The sequence below is a fragment of the Podarcis gaigeae genome, assembly GCF_964106915.1.
Source record: "Podarcis gaigeae genome assembly, chromosome: 4".
NCBI lineage: Eukaryota > Metazoa > Chordata > Lepidosauria > Squamata > Lacertidae > Podarcis > Podarcis gaigeae.
This window is the reverse complement of record NC_139677.1, coordinates 4,124,160-4,151,956: the sequence shown is the minus strand read 5'-3', so window position 1 is coordinate 4,151,956 and position 27,797 is coordinate 4,124,160. Positions and strand designations below refer to the sequence as shown.

The following is a 27,797-nucleotide window of genomic DNA, read 5'->3' as shown; positions in this document are numbered from 1 at the left end:
ATATGGACATAAAATTTACAACATGCTATGGTCTAAGAGAAAATGATATGAAAATGAAAAAAATGTATAAATCTAAATCAAATAAGTGTTGGAAATGTAAAGAGAAAGAAGGTTCTTTTTATCATATTTGGTGATCTTGTAGTAAGGTTGAAGCTTACTGGGAAATGATATATAATGAATTGAAAAGGATGTTTACAATAACGCTTGTAAAAAAAAACCCCAGAAGCTTTTCTTTTGGGAATTATAGGGACAGAACTACCTAAACTGTATAGAATCTTATTAATGTATGCTACTACAGCGCCAAGAATGTTACTCACCCCAAAATGGAAAGAAGTCCCAGCAAAGGAAGAATGGATACAAAAACTTGTGGAATATGCAGAAATGGCAAAACTTACTGGAAGAATAAGAAATCAAGATAAATTTTTTATATATAAAATAATAGAAATGGTTTGTTGAATATTACAGATAAACTGTAAACAGACATTGGCAGGAGTATTGTAATAACTTGCAGTTTTATAAGAGTATATATTTAAAGTCGATGAATAAATGAGCAAATTAAGTTAATTTGGATATGCAGAAGTTATTAAAAATAAATTTAAGGAATCGCAGAAAGAGGCGGAAGGAAGACAATTTTTGAAATGTTAAAATGATTGTCAAATCAGTGAAATATATAAACCTGAAAAGCATAATTAAATTTCTTTTTTAAAAAAGTAAGCGCTCACTCTTCTTCAAGAAGGCCTTCTCAGTAACTGATAGTAAATAATGCCATGTTATGAGGGGAGGGCCATTTTCACTTATTTCCAGGGTGCGCCTATCTGTATATGTATGTGCATTTCTGTTGGATGAGTGATTTCAGCAGGATACAGCTGACAACAGACATGACTGATAAACATGGCTTGCTTTAAGCTGGGCCCTTTTAAATGGAGAGACTCCTCTCACAGAAGGTGGAGCTGGCTTCTGAGCTAGAGCTCAGCTCCTGTTCAAGGCTCCGACGGAGGATGGCTAGCTATCATTGAGTCGCATCTGAACTCTGCTTTTGTGGAGTCTCCAAACTGAGATCTGTATGGAACTGTCCAGGGTGCTGCTGAAGCCTCACTTCACATCTGCATTGCAGAGTCGGTTGCTTAAAGCAGAACAGGTGCTCACCAGTCACATCTGCTGCCAGTTAGCTGATGATGGGACTCTGGTACCACTCCGGTGGGAAGGTAAACGGTGTTTCCATGCGCTGCTCTGCTTCGCCAGAAGCGGCTTAGTCCTGCTGGCCACATGACGCGGTAGCTGTATGCCAGCTCCCTCGGCCAATAAAGCAAGATGAGCGCCGCAACCCCAGAGTCGTTCACGACTGGACCTAACGGTCAGGGGTCCCTTTACCTTATGCCACTACTGTCTCTGGGCACTTGGGCTGTGTCTTCTTTGTGTGATTCCGCCCATGGATGATTAAGTCCAGTCAAAGGCAACTATGGGGTGGGGCACTCATCGCGCTTCAGGCCAAGGGAGCTGGTATTTGTCCACAGACAGCTTTCTGGGTCATGTGGCCAGCATGACTAAACTGCTTCTGGCGTTTACCTTCCTGCCACAGCGATATGTATTTATCTACTCATGCTGGTATGCTTTTGAACTGCTAGGTTGGCAGGAGTTGGGACAGAGCAATATACCATGAATTAGACATTGTATGTAGTAAAAGTTGAATCCATCCAAAGGTTATTTGTAATATAAAAAATGTTATATAACATTTATAATATAACAATTGTTATTTGTAATATAGTGTATAGAAAGCTTTTCAAAACATGTCAAGTGGCTATTAAAGCATTCTTTCCTCCTCCACTCACACCCACACAGTTTGATATCGAAAAAGTAACTTATAATTATATGTGCTATGCATATGCTCTTTGTGTTGCTGTAGTGGCATTAACAGTTAACAGCCTGAATAATGTTTCAAGACATTAGAGATATTGCAGAATTCCTACAGTCCCTATCATCCACTCTTGCACTTTATTTTCTCTTCTTTCAATGACAGAAATTAACCCCCACATCTTATTTAGTTGAGTGTTTCTGGGTTGTTGTTTTAAATTCCCAAATGCATTATAAATGAGTGACACACCACAAGTGTGTATACAGTACTGAGTGATTAACCATAAGAGTGAGACATTTGAAATAAATTCTTGAACAAGTAAAGCTGTACAATGAGTGTACAATGGTAGTTCAAGGTCAGAGGATCAAGGCACAATCTTGAAAGAAAAATTGCAGGAGAGAATCAGAGACAAACTGCTGTGGGAAGTGTTTATCATTGGTCCTTAAGTTGCTCTTATGTGTGGCAAAAATCTGAGAAGGAAAGTTTTGTCTCATCTCTCCACAGAATTTGGGAGGAAAATTGTTCTTTCACAAAAATATTATTGCCATGTGGGGTCAGAGCAGGGCTCCATCTTTCCCAATATCCCAACACTGCTCAGTTAGATGTTTCTGTGGTGCCAAACGAGCAGCAAGCCTTCCTTATTGCTTACCTTCCAGGAACACGTGTTTTCTCTTACTTCCCAGAAGTGAAATCTGAACTGATACTTAGGTGAAACTTTAATTTAACCACATTAATAAACCAGAGGACAGAACTTTAGGACCTAAGCAACCAACAGAGCTTAATTGAATGGCTGGGGTACTTTTTGGCCCAAAGGCATTTAAATATTTAGGACTATATAGAGTACATATTCCTATAACACTGGGTAAACTATATAATTTATATTAAAAGCCTTTAGTGAAAGCCATTCAAAAAATATAAAGAGGTAGGGAAAGAATAATGTATGCTGGGCAGAAATAGAATGGCAGAAATGAAACTTATTCCAATATTCCTTTATTTGTTTCCCTTTCCCCACTCCCACTATTAAGGCTAAAAATATTCATTTTTTTTCAGAGTGAAAGATCTAGAATTACCATGCATTTTGTTTTTGTTTTTTTAAGTGAATGAATGGGGAGTCTCTAATCTGGCTATATATGATGATTCATTCCATCTTCAACAACTGTGCTACTTGATTTTCAAAGAAGAGTAGCCATGGATAAAAAATAGAATAAACAAAAACTATGGCAAAGAATCTTTATGTGTATTGTCATTCCACCCATTGTACCTCAGCAGTTTGGAATAAAATAAAAAAAACCCAATTATCAGGTGCACTTTTCAGGTCTGGAAGAACTGGCAAAGCCTCACCTCTCCAGGAATTTCTCCAATAATGCCACCTGATTATCACCCTAGATTTAAATGTGATATACCCAAAGGTAAATTAGTAAAATGGAAAGAAAATTGATATTTTAGACCTTAATATATATTCTTTACCACAGAGCTGACATTGGACAATTTGAATACACCAGTTAGAATGATGTACTCTTAAGGATGATGGCCTTGCTATTTACTGGCTTTGAAAGAATGGTAGAAGTGAACAATGTTTCTGAATGGGGGCTAATATAAAAACTAAATACACAATATTTTCTTTAACAAGCACTATGACTAGTTTAAAGATAGCATGGGAAACCAATGTGGAGCAGTCTATAGACTATTATGATTGGAAAGCTATTTGGTTAACCATGCAATCAGATTTTGCATATAAAAAACACCTTGAAATTTTGGGATACATATACAGTATGGTATACGACTCCCATACAATTGTAGATGGGGTTTCCATAACTTGTTTGCGCAACTGAATGGGGCATCTGCTACCACCTATGGTGGACCTATCTGATGAGTGTGACTTTTGGGGGGGAAAGTACAACAGGAATTTACTTTGAATTTGAAAGAACCCATTAAGTTTGCATTTTAGTGAATATTATTCTCTTAGGTGAGAGGCCAGGTTTAGATATTAAAACATAAGAATTGCTTATGTTTCTTATTATAGCAGCTAGACTATCTGTTGCATAAAATGAAAATCCCTAGAAGAACTAAACATAGCATTTATAGAAACATTTAAAAGGCTGCAGTGGCTGTAAAAAATAACACAGGCTATCTGATGAGAGACACTGATAGACAAACTGTGTTTTATGTAGCATGCCATGCCTTTATTTCATATGCAAATCAGAAATATATGCGACATCCACCATCCTCAGCAGTTCTGAAAATATGGAGACTGTAAATATAAAGCAATGTTTTGAAAAGAAGCTATTTTCTGTGATACATCTACGTAATTTACTTAATTTTCAACTTGATTTTACATGGTTTTTACCACATCAGAAGGAGGAAGAGAAGAAGGAGATATTTTACAAAGATTTTACAAATTTTACAAATAGTATTCATTTAAAAATAATATATTTAAAAATAATATATTATTTGCAGAGCCCAAGAACTACTAAATAATTGGTGGGTTATTATATTGGTTTTATTTTCCCTCCATTTTTGTTGCAGTAGTGCAGATTAACATACCTAAAAGATAAAGAGATGCATTTGGTTCTATGAAATCAAATTCTTCACAACAGCTTCAATTGGATCTGAAATTCATGGTTATCCTTCCACTGGGCCATTTGATACATGAGGCTGGCCTCCCCCTGTCAGCTCCATGTTTTCCTCATCAGCCCCACTAGAACATGCTTCTGCTATAACCCTTTAACTGGTCTCTTTTCTTTCAAAGCAACAGGTAGTGGAAGGGTATTCGTCATCCTTGGAGTGACCAAAATACTACATTAAACCCTTTGGTGGCTGCTAGATAGTCATCTAGGGCACCTGAATCTGAAAACGGACGATAGCTTGCAGGTGGTGTGGCAGCACATTCATTGCCTGTGACGCACACACTTTTCCATCCTCAAATCATGCAGGATTGATGGTTCTTCAAACACAGGTTTGACAGATGATTGTGTTACAAAGGAAATGGCAACATATGGCCTCTATCACACCACCACCAACGCTTTAAAATTATTGGCTGGTATCCAAATAACTAATTTAGATATGCCCAAAGACTTCTGCATGCCCAATGGGAGTTTTGCTTTTTTAACTTTGGAAGACCCAACCTGTGCATCATAACACAGCTTACTTATGAAAGTATTTTCCATTTTTATGAAGTGTTTTTTTATGTGACTGTGTGTGTGTGTGTGTGTGTGTGTGCGCGCTTGCGCGCTTATTTTGAGAAATATAATCCTGATGCTAATATGGCTATGTATGTCACTTCAGTTATACCGGACCATATTGGCACTCCAGCCTTGGAAATGATGGAAATACGTAACAAAACCCTGTGCTTCTTGTGCACAGACTTTTAAGAGGGCACTGATTTGCCTCTAATTAATTGGTCCGCAGGTTTTGCGGTTTTTTAAAGCATGCAGCATACCAGAAAAAGGAATTCCTTCTCTCTCACATAAAGGAAATTGCTTTTCCAACATTGTGCTAGCTGTGACACATGCATACAGAATCTAAAACATTTTTCTCCTTTGGAACCCTCCCCCCCATATACTGTACATACATGATTGGTCAATCAGTTACTGGTAACTTATACATTTAATTAGTTAAGATTTCTTTAATCAGATGTTGTTGGCATCTGCCTGTCTTGGGAGACTATGGAGGGGTGCGCTTTCGAGGATAAAGTCAAACCACTGGAGAGTTACAGCGTCTGCTGAGGCCGCAGAGACCGATATGGGAGAGACATGTTTTACTGCAAGTGGGACAGATGAAGGCATCCAGTTTTGCTGCTCCAGGGGCACCATGGCATTTTTCCTCTCTTGAGTCCCTTCCAGCCATCAGATGTCATCTCATTTTCACACAAGAGTTAAAGTGTTCCGTTGTTTCCTTTATTCCCCCCCACCCCACAAAGAGATTGCTTCGTAATACTGTATTACTGTACAACCTTCACTGTCTAGACCGTCTATTCAAATTACAGATTTCTCTATAGATTTAGCAATGATGACAATCACATAAAAAGCACAGGCAAGCTTGAGAGTGATGTAAACCTCCTGTGAGAATGCTCCAAGAATTAGAAAAACATTTGGATCAACTGCAGACCAAGGTGCTCCAAGAATAAGCACACAGAAGTGAGTTCTATCATACAGATGTCCAAACCGTAGCACAGTCCTGCTGGCAAGGGAAGACCAAGTCATCTCAAGCCACAGGCATGACTGGCACACTTTATAACTGCCATCTTTACACACCTATGGCACACTTGTTTTGGTCAGCAGTTTGTGGCACTCATTATTTTGATCTTCCCCTAATTTTATTATATTGGAAGCTAGTGTATTAAAAGCATTTGTGACCTGATTTCCATATTAGCTATATTGCAACAGCTACACAGCCATTTGTCTTTTTATGCTCATGCGCTCTCTCTCTCTCTCTCTCTCTCTCTCTCTCTCTCTCTCTCTCTCATATTTATTGGCCCATTTTTATTTTATGTTTTTTTAATTGATCTTATACTCATTTGTGTTGTATTGCTGTTATTTTTATTGTATTTCTATGTTTAATGGTGCAATTCTATACTGTACACACTTATATGAGAGAAAACCCATTAAAGTCACTGGGAATTACTTCTGAAGACAGGCATTGGATTGCATTGTTGACTTGGAAATCACCCTGGGGATCTATGGGAGTGAAAAGTCAGAACCAAAATATTTAGATAAATTTTACCTGTGGTTCTGTCCTACATCATTGTAGCACTGAATTGGTTGGGACCATTCTGATTACGTTGCCCTTTCCCATGCCAGAATCTAGATGGGTAGGGGTGTGCGCATGCATACCACAGATGAAACCAAACCAAGAAGGCTGGAAACTATGTAGGCCTCAAGAGTGCAAGTATGAATAACTTCAGCATAAAGTAAGCAAAACTAAAAGATAAAAGAATTCGGAATCAGTGTTCCCTCCTGTTAGAGTGTCAGTGCCAAACATCAGTTTAGTTTCTGCTTATTTAAAAGCAGCTTTGTATAATTTTTTTCTGACACTACATGAAGCAGAACATGCCTCAGGCTATATCTTTTTAAAGCTTCTCAGATGCTTTTGTATATAAATTCTTAGTTGTCACAAGGTTGACCAATTCTTGGCATGCATTCTGCGAAAGGAGAAATCCGTAGCAATGTTCTACAAATTGAGATACTGTACCAAAGTTTCATTAAAATGCCTGGCTCTGCTGCTGCATCCTTTTTCTGCATATTTGAGATATGTATAGATTTGGTACATGTGCAAGACAAATTATTTCAAGGGGGGGGGGGGACTCTCTTCCTAATAATTTCAAAAGTCTGCGTGAAGTTTAAAGGAAACCAATTTAACTCATAGTTTCTGTGTAAACTTTTAAATAATGAGATAATCTTTTATAACACTTATGAATTATGTTGTAAAAATTAGAAGTGGTTTAGTGGAGTTTGGGCCATTTTGACAGTATGAAAATGCATAAATCAGAAAGTTGGCAGTAATTTGGCCTAATTTTGCTGCTTCATATTTAACTCTGAGTAAGACAGTAATGGAACATCATTACTCCTTGGAATCTAGATATCACAAAAACCTCATGATAAAAGCGAAGTAGACTTTCATTATGAAAGTTCAACCTTTGGTGCTGAATGGTAGGTGTATTCAGTTTTAAGTCAATCTTTTCTGCCACCATTTTGTAATCATGATTTTTTATTTTAAAAAGTTTTTATACCTCATTCAATAACAGCACCGTGATCCTTATTTGCTCTGCCAAGTCAGGGGAGATAGCTAGACTTTTTGAGGCGAGTGCTGAAGGGACACAGCAGGAGCGCCTCCCAAAATGATGTTACAGTGAATGCCTCAGAGGTAAATCTCAAAGGTGTTACAGTGCTGGCTCCGGAAATGTTCTATGCACATCTGCACTCTTCTCCACCTTCAGCAAATAAGTCCTTCTGCAACACAAATAGCACAGGGGTGGGATCTGACCCGGTGCTAAGGGAACCTTATAAAGACTGCAAGCTTGTCTTTATATTGCTGGAGGACAGGCTGCCATCTGTCTGGTGGAGCTGGCCCAGAAACTAGCACATTTATGAAACTACTTGTACACAGGATGTGTAACTTAGGGCTGTCTGGGAGGTGGAAAGCCTTGCAAGGCATCCAGGGGAACAACAAACACAATAGTGCTCCTAGAAAAAGAACTTTTACTGAAAAAGTAAAACAACATTTTGTTCATGTTAACAGTTACTGAAGGCTCTCATGTACAAAGTTAAGGGAGGATAATAAGGCAGACAATGGCAAACCCAAGAGGCTACATGGTTATGCTTTAATATTTGGAGGGGGAAGGAGGGTGGTTGCTGACATGGAAACTGGCAGGAGAAAGAGTGTTGCATCTTTCCTTACTTGTCTTCTCTCCAAAACATGGCGTGGGTGGGGGTTCTTCACACATGCGGATGAGAAACAGTGTACAGGTGGTCTAATGTTTGTAGACACTAACGGAATTATGAAATGCAAGCAAGGAAGCCAATATAATTAGCACCTCATTTCTGTATGTCTCATCACAAATAGTTGTTAAGGACATGAGGCAATGTGGGCTTTGGGTTGGAGAATATTACACAAATAGGTAACATGGCCATGATTACACTGTTCTGTCTTTTTCTCTTCCTCAGCAGTAGATTAAGATTTTTCATTTCATAGGCCATCTGCCTCACAAGTATGATACACCTGTTGCTCTGAAATTCTGTTAGGATGGAATGTAAATCTGCAGGTTTTTTTCTCAGTATGTGTTCAGATTTTTTTTTTTAATTTTTTAGCAGGAAAACAACATATTGGCCAAAGTAATCTGAACAAGTGGAATTTCTCTGCCCCAACCACCAAAAAAGATTGATGTTTGGTATGTGACACGTTTGAGAGCCTCATGGAACAAAACGATGATTGTATAAGGCTCGACTGTCAAGTAATGATTAGAAAAGGCAGATGCTCTGTTTTCAGCACAGCATCTGCCATGAGTGGTGAACTTGTTCTGCTCATTAGAGCAGGGTCTTCTGAGAGGCAGGAGTAATAATGTTGGTTCAAGTCCAGTTTTCAGTTTTTACCCTTGAATATCTCATGTCAGAGAGTGGAATAAAGAAACAGTGTTGCTTTTCCCATTTTATTTTCCAGCTAAAAGCATGGGAGGGTGTGTTCTCATTCATATATATATATATATATATATATGCACCCCTAAGTTGCTTCCTAATTGGCCGATGGGTGGTCCTGACTCGATCCCATCCCCTCTAGTGCCTGCTAGCTCAAGGGGGACATTGGGCTGATACATATTCTCTATGATGGACGCCCATAGCAGCCTCCCCAACCCACTATCCCCCACCACGCGGGCTGGAAATCAATGGGAATGGTAGTATACAAACTTTATCAAATAAAATAAATAAATAAAAACAACAAACATTTGTGTGCACCTTGCGTCGTCCCCCCCCCCCCGGACTCAAGACAGAGTACAGATAAAAACAGCAATTTAACATTGATAGAATTAAAACTATATTGATAACCATATATATATAGAGAGAGAGAGACAGGCAGATATGGGGGAACCAATCATATATATATATATATATATATATATATAAAAAATAAAAATTCTACAATTCGAACAATATTTATTTGTTTGTTTGTGTTTAATAACTATGGGAAACAATAGAATCATTGTTTGTGTAGAGAGAGAGAGAGAGAGATGAAGCACGAGCTCCCTCAAACACCTACAGGCCCAGGCGGGAGCCTAGTCAGGCTTCGGTCCCGCGCACGCGCCGAAGCCAAAGGGCAGCCAATCGGCTCAGCGATTCCCCGGCGCCTCCGACTCCCGTTCCGCGGACGCCGCTCCATCCGGGACTTTCTCCCTCCCTCCCTCCGGAGAGCTCCGTTTCCACCTCTCAGAGAGGAGAGAGGCTCCTTGGCCATGCTCGGCGGCCTGGGATTGGCTGCGCAGAGAGAGGCGGGCAAGGAAGGGAGGGCGGGGAGTCCGTGGCGGGAAGATTCGAGCCAGGGCGTGGCGGGCGTTTCAACGGCCCAGGGCGCGCGGGCGAGAGGGGGCGGGGCCTCGCCAACTGCCTTCTCCTCAGCCGAGCGCGCGCCTGCGAGGGGCTCCTTCCGCGCGGCTGCCATGGAGCCGGGGGCGCCGCGAGGGAAGAAGGGCCGGGGAGGGAGCAGGATGCTCCGCGGCGACGAGCCCGGCTGGGAGGCGGCGAGCGGCGGCGGCGGCAGCAGTAAAAAGCCCAAGTTTGTGAGTAGCCTGAGGCAGCTCTGGGCTCCCGGGAGCCTCTCCTTCCCTCCTTCCCTCACCAAGGCCCGTCTCTGGGAAATACCTCTTTTTGAAAAACAACACCGCGCAACTGATTTCCCTCATGGGGGGTTGGCGACCCCCCCGTTTTGCTGCCCAGGAACTTTCCTTCGGAACTGGCTGCCTCTTGAGGTCCAGGAGGCGCCTTGACTCTTCACTGCAGCTGCTGAAAAAGATAATTGGCCAGACAAGCCACCCCTAGGCTGGGAAAGTTAGACCAACTCTGATAGCTGTGCATTTTTCTGGATTTTCTTTTTGTAAACCGCTTTAAGGGTGAAGTTTTTCAATATATAAAAAAACTATAACTAGGATATTTAAACCAAAGCAGCTTGAAGGCCAGTCGGGAGAAGGGTGCTCAGGCATCTCTAGAGCTGCTGCCCTTCTTGCTACCTCACCCTCGGGCAAAGGTTTTTGAGTCCCTTGAGGAACTACGTTCTTTCTGCAGCTCCCCTGTGGGAAACACGCACCAAGCCTCAGAAGCCCAGTTTGGTCACCAGCAGGCCCTCATCCCTTTTCAAACATCCTTCTTTTGTGGAGTGTTTCCTCAGCCTCCTCTCCCCTCTTCTTGGGGAAGCTGCCCACAGGGCCTCGGAAGAGGATGTCCCCAGCCTTAGCAGCCCAACAGAGACTGGCTGAAAGAGAATGTGAGGCCATCACCTTACTCACCTTGAGTGGCAGCAGCTGGCGCAGCTGGGCCTGCATGGCGGAAAGGCTCCTCTTCAGTGCTGGACACTCAGCTCTCAGGCAGGCCTTGCACACAGCAAGCACAAGAAAGGCCAGCACTGCGCCTGTCCACCTGCCTGCCTGTCCACTTGTCTGTCCATTCCCAACAGCAAGGGCTGGCAGACTGGCTGGGCTCCCTCATCCACTTGCTTGCTTCCTCCGAGGCTGCCTCAGCTCCTGGCAACCAGCACCCCCTGGCCAGCCCCAGAGCCAGGGCTGCTGCAACAAACAGCCATGCAAGCCTTTGGGAGGCAGAGATGCAATAGGGCATCAGAGGAGGGAGGGAAGGAAGGAAAGAGAGATGGAAGCCAGTGTTGCCCACGGCACACCTGACCAGCATTCAGGGCACACTGGTTGATAACCACTGCCCTAGGGTGTTTTTTTCTGATACTGATAAAGGGGACTCTTAGCCACAAGTTCATACAGAGTTCGCAGGAAAGGGATGGTTGTCTCCTTATCTGCTAGCTTTTCTGGGCATAGGCAGGTTAAAAAAAGGGGGGCAGCAGGGGCAGTTCTTCTTCACTTACTGCCACTCAAGCCAAGCCAAGGAGGCCAGGGACTTGTGGCTGTTCCATGGGATGGGTTCTTGAGGTTGTCTAGTGGGGTATCATCGGGGTTACCTCCACCTTTATAGAGACCAATATGATGGAAAGTGAAGGAATATTGCTTGCATAGTGAAATTATACCTAGAATTTCTTTGCTAACTTTTGGTAGACTATCTGAACTGCATTAAGAGCTTGTTTCTTTATTTACAGCATTTGCACATCAAGACACTGACAGATGATGTGGTAAGATTATTTTGCTTTTATTCTGCTGTGACTATGTTTTACCACACAGATAACGGGAACTTGCTTTGTAAAATAAACACTTTTTGTCATTCAGATTTGGCACTTAACTGAAATGCAGTAACTCACTTCAGATGTAATGCCAAATAATGATTTTGTGTTACATGAACTTGCCTAGGGCTAATGTGCTGTCCCCCTGCCCATAATGCCATCTCATATTTTTTCTTTAGTTAATGGGTAAGTGAACCAATAAATGGATAAATGTGAGTAAGAAATAATAACAATAAAAACTATAACAATTTCCTGTGGCATCCTACAATTTGCTGTGGCAAGTTTGCTTGTAAACTAGAATTGGGAATTAAATGTTTGGTTGTAAATAATAGTTTGCCCAGATTGGATGTAGTGATAAACTATAGTTTTTGACAAAACAAGTATAGGAGGAATAAATGGGCAAACCAAGCCAATAAGTTGAGTGTGCCATTGGTTAACTATGCTTTAACCATGCTTCCACACTTATGAAAGAGATGTCCTGTTTATTGTATTTTGGCTGGAATTCTCCATTATCTATTCAGCTAACAACTTTCTACGTCTGAGAGGTCAGAGTTATAGATGACAGTCCTGGGTCCTACCTTATTTTTAGGTATTTTGCTGCAGGAATGTATTTAGGGGTCCTATTAACTTCTTTGGGCATGATACTAAATTATAGTTTAGAATTATGTGTATGAGCCTAAGTTTACTTCAGGCTTGCATTCCAGATCACCTTTCTAGTACTGCTGTGAGGAGATTGGGAGCTTTAACTTGTGTGTCCAGTCAACTGCTTATTTACTTATTTTAGAACCCTAAACTGTAGTTTATATTTACTATGGTTTGTTGAATAAAGCTATTGCTGATTAGGTAGAGAGTTGCATAATCCCAGTATCACCATACTAATGTACAATTTTTTTGTGGAAGACTGCCACATGTGGTTGGATATGCCACAGCAGCAAATTGCAAAGTATGGGCAGGGGTATAAGGAATATGGCAATTTTTAAAGTACGCTTGTACCATGTTGTTCAGGACTTTATATACTTACCTTGATAGCATGCTTGGTAGCATGCTGACATACAACGCAGGTGTCAGTAGCTAATGCCCAATAACATCTAGACTACAGAATTCTTCAGTGGCTGCAGCTTACAAACCAGCTTCAAGGGTGGCTCTCCAAAGGGTGAGTTACAATACTTTATATTCAGGGCTAGTGATGCTTGAACCCATGCAGCCAAACTATCCGAATCCAATAATGGTTGCAGCTGTTGTACCAAACGATGCTGGTAAAATGCGGTTGTAGCTACTGAGGTAACCTGAACCTCAAGTGACAAAGCTGGGAGTACCTGTAAACTAGGAACCTGGTATATCAGACAAAGTGCAACCTGGCTCGTCCAGGCTCAGTCCTGTAATATCAAACCAAAGTTTAGTGTTTGTTTAAGCAAAGCCACAATGAGTCGGAGTCACCTAATGATGGTAGGAATGAAATAGTACTAGGGATACAACATTTTTTTTTTTAAATGGGTTTTTGCTTTTTTGTATTTCAGTGCTACTGTAAAGAGATACTACTGATCCCATGTATAAGAAGTATTTTTAGGATGCACTGTGTATAATATGAACTTTAGACATATTCATTCTTAGTTCTTGTTCAGTTTGATAGATTTTCAAGTATACGAATTCCTGGGAGCAAAAAAGATCGACCAACTATAATGAATCTGAAACAATTGCATTCTACAACCAGCAGCTGGCCTACATCTACAGATTTGGATGACTTCATTCCTAATCCTTTATCAGACGGGGAGATCCTATCACTGTTTGAAAAAATGATGGTAAGAGAAATTGTTCAATTGGCTATGAAGGTGTAATGATATCTTAAACAGAATACTAAAGTTCCCACTATGCTATTGGGTTTCTCTTTCTGCACAATAAAAGCACTGTTAAAGTTATATCTGCACACTCATTAAAAAATAGTTCAACTAGTTGTGTGTGAATTTTAGCAGTGGCAGATAGTATTACAGTCCATTATATGAATGGCTCTCTTCTACTAAGAATCTTGCCTGTTGATATAGCCTTGTCCACTTATGGCACCAGCTTAATTTTCATATTATTCCATAAGGGTGAATGGTTCCTTTCAAAATAGTTATGGCAAAGGTTATACTAGTACCATTACTCTTGTTTTATATATGCGACAAAAATATTTTTGACTATTTTTTCTTGAAAAATCGACGAGAGCAATTTATAAATGAGCAGCAATAATGAAGGAAATGGTTACCAATAAATCATATATATTAGTAAACCCTAAATTGCATCTTTCTATAATTTCTACTAGTCCCAACTAATAATAATTAATAATAGTAATTTATTATTTGTACCCTACCCATCTGACTGGGTTCTCCTTGCCACTCTGAGCGGCTTTTAGCATATATACATAGTAAAACATAGTAAAACACTAATCCTTGAAGAGCTTCCCTATGTAGTGCTGCCTTCAGATGTTTCCTAAATGTTATATAATTACTCATCTCCTTAATATATGATGGGATGGCATTCCACAGGGTGGGCGCCACTACCAAGAAGGCCCTCTGCATGTTTCCCTGTAAATTCACTTCTTGGAGTGAGGGAACCGCCAAAAGGCCTCAGTGCTGGATCTCTGTGTCTGGGCTGAGTGAAGGGGGTGGAGACGCTCCTTCAGGTATACAGGCCCAAGGCTGTTTAGGGCTTTAAAGGTCAGCACCAACACTTTGAATTATGCTCGGAAATGTACTAGGAGTCAATGTAGGTCTTACAGAATGGGTGTTATATGGTTCTGGTGGCCACGCCCAGTCGCCAGTCTAGCTGCCACATTCTAGATTAATTGTAGTCTCTGAGTTACCTTCAAAGGTAGTGCCGCGTAGAATACATTGCAGTAGTCCAAGTGGGAGATAACCAGTGCATGTACCATTCTGGTGAGACAGTGCACAGACAGGCAGGGTCTCAGCCAGCATACCAGATGGAGCTGGTAGACAGTCGCCCTAGACACAGAATTAACCTGTGACTTCATGGTCAGCTGTGAGTCCAAAATGACTCCCAGGCTGCGCACCTGGTTGTTCAGAGACACAGTTACCCCATTCAGGACCAGGAAGTCCCCCTTTCCCCCAGAAACATTACTTCTGTCTTGTTGGGATTCAACTTCAGTCCATTAGCCGCCATCCATCCTCCAACTGCCCCCAGAAACTCACACACGACATTCCCTGCACTTCACTGGTTCCAATTTAAATGAGAGGTAGAACTTGGTATCATCCACATCTTCATTTTCACTGTAACTGAGCTGAGCTGAGCTCACAGTCCTTCAACACAAAAATGCACTCCATTTTAATCTAATCTTTCTACATTTCAATAGTTAATAGGATCATTTTGTTGCTTTTGTTAAATAAAAAAATCCTTGCAATCTACAGCAAATAACTCAGGATTTGCCAGCATATTCTAATGAACCTTTTATTCATTCCTGATTTATGGTAAGGTGATTTTGTTTGTAGAAGGGGGGTAAATCATAGCATGTAATGTCTGTTTTGCCTTTTCCCCTTAGGAAGATATGAATTTAAATGAAGATCGGAAGGCACCATTGAGAGAGAAAGATTTCAGTACCAAAAAAGAAATGGTGGTGCAATATATTAGTACTGCTTCTAAAGTGGTAAGCACTCTTGAGTGGAGTGGGTGTTTGGGTGGGAGAAAAACTAACAGATATTAAGAGATTGATGCAAATCAAGGAAAACACTACTTTTATCAGCAACTGCAATCACAGCTCCCAACAAGTACAGTCCAGTTCATGCCAGATTGCATGTTATTTAGTTAAGATATTTATATACCACTTATTCACATTTCTAAGTGGTGTAAATAAAAACAATCCACAGAAAATGGGACAATAGAATGATAAGACTTTATCATGAAACCAAACATCACCTTAAAATAAGTGCTAGAACAAGAAAGTCTGAGTCAAGTGTCTGAAGTTCAGCAAGGAAGGCGCTCAGCTGGGAGGGAGTTCACAGCCTTGGGTCCACTATACTTAATTCATAACTTTGGTTAGTTATGAGCTGCATATCTGAGCCACGGGGGACCACTGACAGAGACTCACTCAAAGATCTCAGTGTTTGGGCCTGGATATAAGGGATTATGGACTCATATTGTTACAAATTAACTTTGTAAATTAACGCACGAACCTTGAACCTGGACCGGTTAAATATGGACAGCCAGTGCTTGCTTTTAAGCACTGGAATTATGTGCTAGTATTGTTACGGTATAGAAGCAATGCAGCTGCAAACTGCTAGCTTGAAAAGTAAACATGATGGGAATGTTGTGACTGTCCGTGGGAAACAGAAGGACAGTCAGCTCACAGGGCAATGCACCAGAATTAGCTCAGAGTGTAATATGAGCTCTTCCTCTTGCTCTTGTACAGCAAGTACAGGAGGTGTTTGTCACTCGACTGCTGGAGCTTGAAGAGAGCAGTCATGTTTTCTGTAATGCTGCAAAGACAGGAATAAAAGCATGTAAATACGTTTCTGTCTATCTCCTTTTCCCTGCCGGGAGAGCAGAAGGGAGGGGTGTGTTCTTCCCACGCTGAGAAGAATCGCCTATCGAGACCTAGCCTGGATCTTGCTGGGGAATGCAGTTAGGGAGGTCAACGGGAGACCAAGCCGGGTGCCTGGGAGTGTTGCCAGTTGCTCCCGATATAGGCTTGATTTCTGACAGGTACATCAACAGACTAGCCACAGCATTTTGCATCAGCTGGCGCTTCTGAACCAGGCACAGGGTAGCCCCACATAGAGAGCCTTACAACAATCAAGTTTTGAGGTTATCAATTCATGAATTTCCACAGCTAGGCTAGCCCTATTGGTACACTATCTATAGTTGGTAAAAGGTACTCCTGGCTATTTAGGCTACTATTAAATCTGAATGTAAGTTTGTTCTGCTATTTTTAGAAAATGAAAACAGTGCCTCTTTCATTTAAATGAAGTATGAATGATTTACAACACTTTATCTACCAAACAGGTGTGTTTCATTTTCATCTGATGAATTTCTTTAGTTTGCCCAGTAACTATCAGTGATGGCAATTTAGTTTGTTTGGGTAGGACAAGGCAGAATGAAGCAGAAAGAAGCAACTCTTGAAAGAAGAGAGGTCAAAGCTGTTCAGTACACACAGGTTCATAGGTTGCCTATTTCTACTGCCTAGGAATGGAGTGGATTCAGCCTTTAATTCCAATTTGGCCTTGCTCCCTGAAATGATGCTCTCACAGATGTCTTAGTGGAAACCAGGGCCAAAAGTAAAGATCTCCTCTCAAAAAGAAAGGGGGGGGGGAGAAAAGAGGCTAGATTAAGATCTAGGGAATACCCAAGTTGTAAACCCTCATGTGCCCAGAGACCTATTTACATGTCCTTATAGGCCCCTCCTCTCCAAAACACAGGGGATTCATAAGGTTTGAAAGACAAACCAGTATTGGTAAAGACTCTTCAATTCAGTTAGCTTCCAAAATCTTTTCAAAATGAACAACCTGTGCCTTAAAGGCATTTACATTTACCTATATTCAGAACTGCATCAGGTTCCCCTGCCGTGCAAGGTCCCACTAGGACCTGGAGAATACCTTAACCTGTCTTCAACAATATGGCTTCCTGATAAACTGGCAAAAGAGCCACCTTTGCCCCTTGCTGCAGATCCAGCATCTGGAGGCTACTATAGATATAGCATCCGGGGGAAACTAAAAATACAGCAACCTTTGCTCATGAAATCCATACGGCTTTTGTTGCATTTTTTAAAAGCTGCTGCAAAGGGCTGGGCATCATTCTGCTGGCTTGATGCAGTTGTGGCCACAGTGTATTAGATAAGTATTCATTTTTTAAAATATAGAATTGAATATGTCTGTATTGAGATTTAATTTTAAATTGTATACTGCTCAGTATGCAGGTAGGTAATGACACGTTTCAGTTTTTTCTGTACTGCAGGTCCCCCAGCACATGCCAAGCTAGCATGTTTAGGGAGGCATTTGCAGATGATTAGTGTATTTGTTCTTAGAGTGAGTACCCAATCTAGTAGTTTTAAAAGTGTTAGTGACCATTATGTGTTGCTTTATGGTTAGTTGTTTTTAGTTAATTTTATGTAACTTCTGTACCCCAGCCTGAAATCTATTGTAATGTAGGGCAGGCTATAAATACATTTTTTATTTTAAAAAAATACTACTTGTATAAATGTAAGGAGGTAGTTAACTTTAAACATGTAATGCTCTTCAAGTAATCCTATGTACCATGTGTAATTGCTTAATTTTTATGATCAGCTAGATATAATTTTAAATTATCATTTATTTTATTGCATCTATATTCCAGCTTTCTAAGTTATACATTCTTCATATTTTATGATTTTAAACTAGCTAGAAAATTGCTTTAGTTAAATACTGAGTTTCTCTAAAAGTTAGTAGTTTAATGAGATGCTTGTGAATTGTAACTGGTAAAATGCAGTGAACTGAGATATTGAGCAAGTATTACTTTCCTTGCAGGGCTGCCTCAAGAGTAGCAAGCAGATTTCACCACAGGAGTTCATATATGAACTGAAATCAGGAACAGTAGATGAAAAACTTGCCGGTTGCTTAGAATCCCTCCGCGTGTCATTGACTAGCAATCCTGTCAGGTAATTCAAGTAGTTCAAAAGTTGTTCTTTTTTCTTTTAAAAAAAAAGGTGTGTCGCTGTATTTCTATATGACCATCTTCCTTCAGTAAACAAAAAGCAAATTAGTAAAATTTTATAAGGTGTTGTCTTTTACCAGGTGTGTTTCTGACTTTGTTTAAGGTAGAGTTTCTCCAGAATCTCGATCTCTGAATATCAGTGGCAGTCACTTTCCTCCAAATGCCTTTCCTAGATGCCTTGTTGTTTCCCCCCTGTAAATATATACAAGTGGTATTAGAAATATGAAGTTGCATGTCTAATATTTTTGCTGAAGTTGTAGGGATAGCAGAATTGGACTTTAAAGTAGGAACAAGTGACTACAGTTTGTGTTGTGATCCAGAGAAAAGATGGTGCTTTTGTTTTATAGCAGCTCAATGATTCTCCCGTGTGTGCATTGCTATGCTGCTCGTGTACTTCATCTGTGTTGCTCATTCACTGGATACTAAATTAATCTCCATATCATTATGATGTTGCCAAAAGGTCTCTTGAACTAAAATTAGAATTTGATTAAATCAACAGTTTTAATACTAGCTCTAGTGTTTTATGGCAATGTCTACATATAAATTGTTTAGAGTCATTTATGAACACTAAATGTTCACACATTTCAGAACTTATTCTCTAGCATTGTCTACGCACCTTTTCAAGGCCCTTTCTGTGTCAACTGTTTGTGTCCGACAGTAGGGCTACTGAGTAGAGATGTGGAGCAGAGCTGCAATATTAATGCCGCATGATCGGCATTCTTACTATAAAGAATGCATCCTCCTTCTCTATGTGCAGATAAGTTGATACCAAACAGCAGTAAACAAGTTGGGAAATGATATATGAAACACACATCCCTCTCTCAAATATCATACAGGTTGCCTGCAAGTCTTTGCCTATTTTTGAGTGATGTCACATGGGGAGTTTAGATTTCGGAATGTGTATGTGGACTTCCGGGTTAGCGCCATCGCCTAATGGCGGATTCCCTCCGAGCTCCGGAGGGAATCGGCTCAGTAGGGATCGGGTTCTGCCGCGCCGGCGACGCGGGGACCCTTAAAAACCACAGGCGCGGATGCCTGTGGACGTGGTGACTCGGTGGGCACCATTAGCGCCCCCCCGACCCGTGAAGGAGCCTTTTTAAAGGCTGGGGAGCGGCGCGGTGCTGAGAGTCCTCTGCTTCCCCTGCTGAGTGAAGCCGCATGCCATGGACGGAGAGCGCTGACTTTTTCCTTTAAACATTTGGATTAAAAGCAACAACCCATGAGTAGTACGGAAATTGGACTCAAAAGAAATTTTTGTCTTTGAATTTGGAACGATCGGGGGAGGGTAAAAAGGAAGCCCCCCCCCCACCTTGCAGACAATCTAAAGCAAGGACTTGAGAACTAAAGTTGAGAGAAATATCTTTGTCCCTTGTGGAGAAAACTTATTAATTTCATGATTGGACATTACAATTAATTTTGCTGGAGAAGAGTCGGTTTGGAAAGTTAAAGTGCAACCCCCCCGGGACCTGGGAGCGATCTGTGAGAGAGCCTGCTTAAAAGATACAAACTTTGACAGCTGTCAAACTAGCTGTCAAAGCTGGGGAATAAAAGGAAACATTGTTTCTGGTGACTTCTGCCGATCAGACTTTCTGTAATTTGGATATAAATTGACAAGAATAAAGAAAATTAAGTTATATTGGACTTTTGGATTGGAACTGGAAAGATACAAAGTAAATAAAATCCCCCTAGAGGGGAGTTTTGGAATATTGCAAGAAATGGCTATAAGTGGAAAAATACTGACTGAGCTCAATAGGACATTTTATCTCCTGGGAGAGCTCCAGAAATTACAGGGAGAGATTCAGGACCAGGAGAATATTTTGACTATGAGAGTGACAACATTGAATGAAGAAGTAAACAATCTTGCTGGAACAGTAAGAGACCCGACACAAGTCTTTGTTGTGGAACCAAAAGGCCTTCAAGTTGAGATAGAAGTGGATGCAGCTGGGCAAAAGAAACTTAATACATATGAGTCGTCAACAGGCTTAATACATATGAGTCGTCATACATATGAGTCGTCAACAGGCTCATCACAGCTATCTGCCAACCACCCATTCCCACCACCCTTCTGAGTAATACCCCTCCCCACCTTCTCACTATATAGAAGGGTCTGGTGACTTCTGTTTCAGTGTATCTGAAGAAGTGTGCATGCACACGAAAGCTCATACCAAGAACTGACTTAGTTGGTCTTTAAGGTGCTACTGGAAGGAATTTTTTTTTTTTTTTTTTGTTAATACATATGAGAAAGTGGAAAAAGACATTTATGAGGATTTGGTGGAAAGTTTGGTGGAAAATGAAAGTGAAGCCATAATGTTGTGGAAGATCAAGGCAGATCAGAGGCCTGTTAGACTAAATGAGATCAAGACGGAAGTTGGAGATTTTGGGACATACAAAATTAAAAAAATTAAGGAACAAAATTTGAGCTCCACTTTTAAAAGCAGAGGCCTGTATGGAAGAAGAATGGTCGTTATTGGGACAGATCTTCCTCGAGATTTGGTGTTGAATACAAAGGATGGTCAAAAAATCCGGCAGAGTGAAATGGAAAGAGTTTTAAGAGCCTCGGAAGTTTGGGATACAGGCTGAGAACTGATGGACAGATGGACACTGGTCTGGGCATCAAACCGGGAAAGGGAGGGTGGGACTTGGGAATCCAAAGGGTGTTAAAATATAGTTTGTTAAGTTTTCTTTTTTTCTTTTTTTAACTTTTGTGATTTTTATGGAATGTGAGGAAATTGTGGAAGGGAAATTTGGGTCGGTTTTAGGAAAAAGGTTTAAGATTAAGTTAAAATAGGGTTTATTAAATTAATTAGAAATAAGGTTTTTAATATTAATTGAGAAATGGAAGAAAGAAGAAATGGAAAATAAATAGTATTAATAAAGAAATTATTAAGTTAAGGTTGAGAAATATGTTAAGAACTTGTTGAGCAGATAAATATAAATTGGAATGCAAGAAGGGGAGGGGAGTCTGAGAAATAAGGTAAAAGAAGATAAGGTCTTTTTTTTAATATTGTGTATGTTTGTTGTCTTTTTTTGGATATTTTTTGTGTTTTTTTCTTTTTTTCTTTGTTTTTCTTACTATCTGGAAAATTTCAATAAATATTATATTAAAAAAAATAGATTTCGGAATGTGTAAAGATTTTCAGTGCTGTTAAAACTTGTATTTCCTAAGGATGCGACAGCTGTTTTTAAGTGGTAACTACTGTTACATGGTTAAAATATTTGGCACATTAGGCTAAGAAACTTAGTTTCCCATGTTTGTGTCTGTGTGTATATAGGAAGCATTGTATCACTAAAAAAGTTTGGTGTCTGGTTGAAAAACATTTGGTCAAAATGATACATTGGTGTTAATCATACATAAGCATACTTTTGTCTGTTTTTTCGTTACCTGTTTTTCAAAGTCTTTTTCAATTTTCTGTGGTTATACTGTATTTAATTGTATGTTATTTGAGGGGTTTTTTCTTCTTAACTTTTTTGCTGCTGTCTTGGTTTTTGAATTTCAGTTATATCTACATTGTTTTTTTCTTTTGGTACCAAACATTAGCTCATGAACAGCAGGGTATGTACTGTAATTGAACAGATGTATTCACTTGCATAGTTTGCTGCTGTTGGAAACTAACTTGCCCAAGACCCGCTATTATATTGGAAACAATTAGCAACGTCTGATAATTGCCTTGCACAAAAAAGAGGTTGTGGGAGCCCCAGCCCAGATTGTGACTGCAGCATAGGATAGAGACCTTGTGCTCTGCTTTCTTGCAGCAAAGTATCTCAGCTTAGCTGTGACTTGCCATGATTGGGAAAAAATGTATGCTCACATAGAGGAAATAGTATTTGTGAGAGGAAGGGACACATTTAAGTGGAGAAGATGGTGTGGGTTAACCCCCACTTTCCCACACCATAGTCCTGGACTAGATTACAAGCTCTACAGCCCCCATAAAGAAAGAAAGAAAATAAATAAATAAATAAATAAATAGTTGAGCTGGGAGATGTAAACCTGACATCTTTTTCTCAAAACCAAGACTAACATTCCAATCTAGAAATCAAACTGGCCTGCAAAAAATCTGTGTCTCCTGGTTTGTGGGTGTTTTGCTGTCCACCACACGGAAAGGATTCTGAGCTCTTGACGCTATTTTTATATAACTATAGTAATTGCTTGAAATAAAAGGTCACCTAATGGATACAATATTCAAAATATATTTTTCACAATCTCTTAATACTTGCAGTTGGGTCGAGAACTTTGGATATGAAGGACTTGGATTACTACTGGACATCTTGGAAAGATTGGTTGAAGCAAAGCAGTAAGATTTTTTTCTACAAATAAACAGTCTAGGCCTGGGTGATGTATTGATTCATTGCCCAAAACCAGTTTTGAAACCTGCATTGCGGCAATGATTTCACAATTTTAGGCCAGGCAATATACCATGAATGCCAGCAGGTGTTGCCAGCGTTTCAGGCATGGCCTCCTCAATCCTCAGCGAGCCCAGCAGGGCCACTCAAGACCCACTCCCTCCCTCCACAGCCCAGCCAGCCATCCCCAAAGATACTGGAGTGGGGTTTGGGGTGGCAGCGTGCTTGCACCTACCTCTTGTGCTTTGTGCTGTGCTCGCTGCTTGCCCGCCCATCATTTCTTCGGCTGAGCAAGTGGGCTGTTCCTCCATCCCTTCTGCCTCACACCTGGTGCCTCCTGCAAGCCCCTGTGATGGGAGCATGTGGGGAACAGCAGTAGCAGCGCTGGCTCCTTTTCCTCGTCTCCGGCCCTGTACCTTCATGGTTGATTGGTGGTGGCGGTGCCCATTTCCCTTCAAGTCGCTACTTGCAAGATGGAAGTAGTGGGGCTGGCTGTGGTGCTGGAGCTGTTGGGAACACAGTGAGGTGGCAATGGCCATGGGGTAGGCTAGGAGGGAGCTGGTGTGTCTGCTTGGGGGCGGTGAGGTGCTTAGGCAAGGCGATGCTGTGCTGTCAGTGTATGCTGTCCCATTGGTGCAGATGGGAGCTGCATTGTGGTGTAAATGAGGAATGGCTATGGTGGGTTAACTGGCTACTCTACTAAACTAGTTCAAACCACTTTGAAGTCCTCCTTCCTCCTCATTTTCAGACATTGTGATATATCACTATAATGCTCTGCTGTAATGCTCTGCTGGTGATGCATCACATTGTTGAAAAGCAGATATTGCCCAGCCCTAATACACTCCTCAGTAAGAGTAGAATAGCTTGCATTATGATATAAATTTCTTGTCCTTAATTTGTTTCAGACAGGAACAAATTCTGAAGAAGTTACAGCACAAGATCATACAGTGTTTGAAGGCCTTTATGAATAATAAGGTTAGCAACATCATTTGCTTAATTATTTAAGACTGCTGTCGTATACAGTACTTGGTTACTTGGAAATAAGCCCTATTAAACTCAGTGACGTTTTCATTTCAAGAAGAAATGAAGTATAAACACACATAACTGATACTGTTAACAGTTAAGTGACATGCCAACCTTTGTCTCATATCCTTGATTCTACTGGCACTTACATAACTAGATACACAAATTGAAGCTGCAATCCTATGTTCAGTTCTTGTTGGGGTCAATATCTGGTATCTTATGGTTTAACTGTTTTCATGCCTAACAGAAAGCTATGCCTATGCCAGTGGCTTAAAAGTACTGCAGTAGTAGTAGTAATGATGGTGATGATGATGGAATATTAATTTCATTTCATTTCTATATAAAGCAGTAGCTTTATATTTTAAAGAAAAATCTCAAAGTGGTTTACAGCATATTGAAACATCAATAAAACAATCCAGAATTAAACATTTCTGAAGTCAAATATAGAGTATACAGTCAAAGCAACATGATTTAGAAAACTAAAATATTGCTTTAAAGATTTCAAAATAGAACATTACAAAGGAAGTCAACTACAGAATACATATTTAACACAAAGTTAACAAAAAATACCTTAAACATTTCCAAAAAAAATTGCTAAGTGAAGTCAAATATAAAAGGCACATTTAAAACAGCATAATTAACAAGAAAACAAAATATTATCATAAGCATGACATGGCTGTTTGGCAGGCACAAAAAGATGGGCCAAAATAATCCAATAATTAGATTTTTTGTCAGGCATAGTGATGTCCCTCTGGTCTTTCCAGGAGCCTCTTAAGTAGAGCTGGGTGAGTCTGGGCCCTGTCCTCTAGGCCAGGTGGAAAAGGCCTTGCAGGGAGCGGCCTTCAAGACTCACAGCTGGTTGATGTCTATTATCTTTTCTGTAGCATTTTTTATTTACAGTTGCTGTACCATCTTTATTGGACTCATTTCAGAACAAGCTCGTTTTATAGAACTGATACTGATTCCGGCATGTGCAGCTAATAAAATGCTTGCTTTGCTCCTCTCCCACTACAACTGTTGTTGTGTCACCAGGAAGCAAGCCAGATTTGGACTTGTTGTGATATCTGAGCCAGGCTCATGGTTTGTCTTTCTCCAAACAAACAACATGTGATAATCCAAGACCAATCTTGGCTTGCAATTGTGCTTTATTTAGAAAGAAACCATAAGTCCTTGTTTGACATCACAACAACCCATACTCTGTCATGTTTCCCTGTGGCATAGCAATAGTAAGAGTGAGGGTGGAGAAAATTGAGCACTCTCTTAGCTGTTAGTACTAGCATGCTGCACGTTTCCATTCAATAATAGTTTATTTTTTGCATTACATGTTAAGCATTATCTGCGAATCAAGCCATTGAGGTGCCAAAAGATCATAGTTAATCTACAAGTTAATCTTGTAGTGTCCAGTGGCGCTCCTCCCCCTTCCCTTTGTGTTTAGGATTTCAACCTCATGGTACTAATTTAGTTTCCTCATTAGGAGGCCTTCATGCATTTTTATGAGGTGTCAGTTGGAAAAAGAAGTTAGCTTAGTCCACTGGTAGAATCAAACTTCAACATTTACACACTGAAACTAGCACATTTATTTTAAATCCAAGTCCAGTTTCCTTTCTGCAGGACAGCATTGTTTCTATATATGAGACCCTACGCATGTTCCAAAAGCAGCAGAAGATACTGTATCTGTTGCACTCCCTGCTAAATACTCACTTAAAATTTAAATATGGCAGTTAGGAGTAAATCAGTTGGCACATACAGAGTATACTTAGGAAAAAGTAACTTTATGTGCTTACACAGATAGCAGATGATGCATATGAAAATGAAACATGTAAAGCCAAAGACTGGACGTGAAACGATGGGATTGTATAAAAATATTGAATGTTGCAAATTAGTCATTTGCCTATGACAGTGGTTTTCAACCTTTTTGAGTCCATGGCTCCATTGACCAACCACATTCTTTCTGTGGCTCTGCTGTGGGATACAGGAATTCCCACTTATATGGGGGTTTGTGCTGCCAAATACAACAGTTCTTTCCAAGGATATCAGGACAAAAGGAATGAGGAGGTGGAAGGGGAACCAGAACAGTTTTATTAACAGGCATACAAAGCATTAGCAGGCATACAAAGCATAACATAAAACATACCCGACAGGGGCTACCCAATCTCCCCTTCAGCTGCCTGGAGCCCCAGGTAGAGCAGCAGGAAAAAGATCCCGACCGTCGGTGTCCCATCATCAGGTCCTTTGGTCTGGGCAGAAGCTCACCGGGCCCCTCCCACCTATGGCTTTCTTAGCTTGCCTTGATGCAATCAAGTGCACCTGGCATTACTCATGATTAATACAGAGCGGCTGAGAGTCTCCCACTACCTGCAGCCGGCATCCAGCCAGCACTTGCAACACAGAAGAACCCAATAAACTGACAGGTGAGAATCCAGCAGACCTCAAACTGGGGATGTTAAAGAGAAAGGGACATGCCACCTCACTCCTCAAAATACAATTGTCTTCCGCGTTTCCACTACAGGGTTGCATTCTGGCCCCCTACTTGCATCACTTGGATGTCCCCCATTCCACCCCACATGTATGATAGCACACATACAATAGCCAGGTTCTTTAAAAAACTGAGCATGCAAGGCTTAGCGACAGATGTGGAAGGACACAGTGTGGCGGTATTAGGCAGTTATTAGACTGTGTGTATGCCTGTAGTATAAGTTTACTGTGTGTGAGTAATGTTAAGGGTGTGTATAGTGCGACTGAGTATTACCGTATTGGCCCGAATATAAGCTGCATCTGCAAATAAGCCACACCTTTAAAATTCGGGGGAGGGGAGAAAAGAAAACTACCCAATATATGCCACTCCCTTAAAATTCCACAGGCTCTCACACCCGTTCCATTTTACTATATGTTTGTTTCAGCAGTGTTATTGTAAAAGCCAATTTTTGCAAGGTCGCAAATTGTAGCTGCTCTTTTAAAGGTTCATGGTCAGAATTTGGAAAAGAAGCGCAACTTATATTCGGGCCAATACGGTAAAAATTCTGAGAATTGTAAGAGCCTAAGCAAATTTCCACTTGTGTATTCTTTCTTGTTATTTTATTCTTATTGCTATAAGATTTTTGTATGAGTGCTTCAACAAAATACTACATGGTAGTTTTTTAGTCATTTGAGTAGTGTGCAGTCCTGCCTACCTGGAATATTTGTATTTTGAAAGTGGTTAGGAGAATTGGTAAACTAATAGAAATTACTCTTTTTATAAATGGATGGCACTTGCCTTCTTTCTGTTAACTATCACTTTTTGTTTTGTCCAGTATGGTTTGGAAAGAATAATGGGTGAAGAGAGAAGCTTTTCATTACTGGCTAAAGCAATTGATCCTAAACAAATCAGCATGATGACTGATATAGTTAAACTTCTTTCTGCAATATGTATTGTTGGAGAGGAAAACATGTAAGTACAGCACTGAATATCTAAGTTGGTTGGTGACTTAGAAGTAAGTAGGTGAAAGTTGTTAATTGGAAATGGTTGTATTGAGAGCTAAAGTTTAATCTTGAAAATACCAATACCTTGGCAGTAAGCATTTTTAAACAATGCACGGAAAGCTTGATCCATTAGCCCACATTGTTTTGGTGGTGTTTGCAAACAAGGCTTTGCCAAGATGTACAGAATGGAGGCCTGTTTTACAAACATCTGTACAATCACAAGGGTTAAAGCTAGGGAACTGGTGCTTCGCTCTCAAAGGTGGCAGCAGCCAGAGACCCTCAGTGGAGGAGGTGAGCTGTTTAGCAGGCCCCCTTCCATAACTGCTGGAATTCCTCCTTCTCTTAAGAAAGCCAGCCTTTTTGCACCTTTGGCTGGCAGAGGGAAGCCTCCCCCATCTCACCCCCTGCTGACTGAATGATTGAGAGCCCATCTGGGCTCAGTCTACCAAGGAATTGGGGGCTATATCAAGACATGGTCCAATGGGCGGTTGTCCCTTTGTGAGAAATGGCTTCAGGAGGAGGCAAGGGCAATCACCCCTGCTCCCGCCCGTAACATCATCTTCTC

At 40.6% G+C, this 27,797-nt stretch overlaps 1 protein-coding gene across 2 annotated transcripts in view; it reads left to right on the top strand.

Moving 5' to 3' along the window:
* The first annotated feature begins 9,929 nt into the window (after positions 1-9,929).
* Positions 9,930-27,797, top strand: part of DIAPH3 (diaphanous related formin 3) — a 120,986-nt gene continuing 103,118 nt past the window's right edge. Inside the window, exons 1-8 of one of the 2 annotated variants that reach the window (XM_083737797.1) lie at positions 9,930-10,118; positions 11,654-11,686; positions 13,357-13,533; positions 15,267-15,371; positions 18,223-18,353; positions 22,627-22,701; positions 23,656-23,725; positions 27,064-27,200. In XM_083737797.1, the coding sequence (XP_083593923.1) occupies positions 9,999-10,118; positions 11,654-11,686; positions 13,357-13,533; positions 15,267-15,371; positions 18,223-18,353; positions 22,627-22,701; positions 23,656-23,725; positions 27,064-27,200 (848 nt within the window). In that variant the 5' untranslated portion in view covers positions 9,930-9,998. Of the gene's footprint in view, positions 10,119-10,292; positions 10,449-11,653; positions 11,687-13,356; positions 13,534-15,266; positions 15,372-18,222; positions 18,354-22,626; positions 22,702-23,655; positions 23,726-27,063; positions 27,201-27,797 lie in introns of those variants that run through there. The other variant, XM_083737798.1, reaches the window with a different exon arrangement.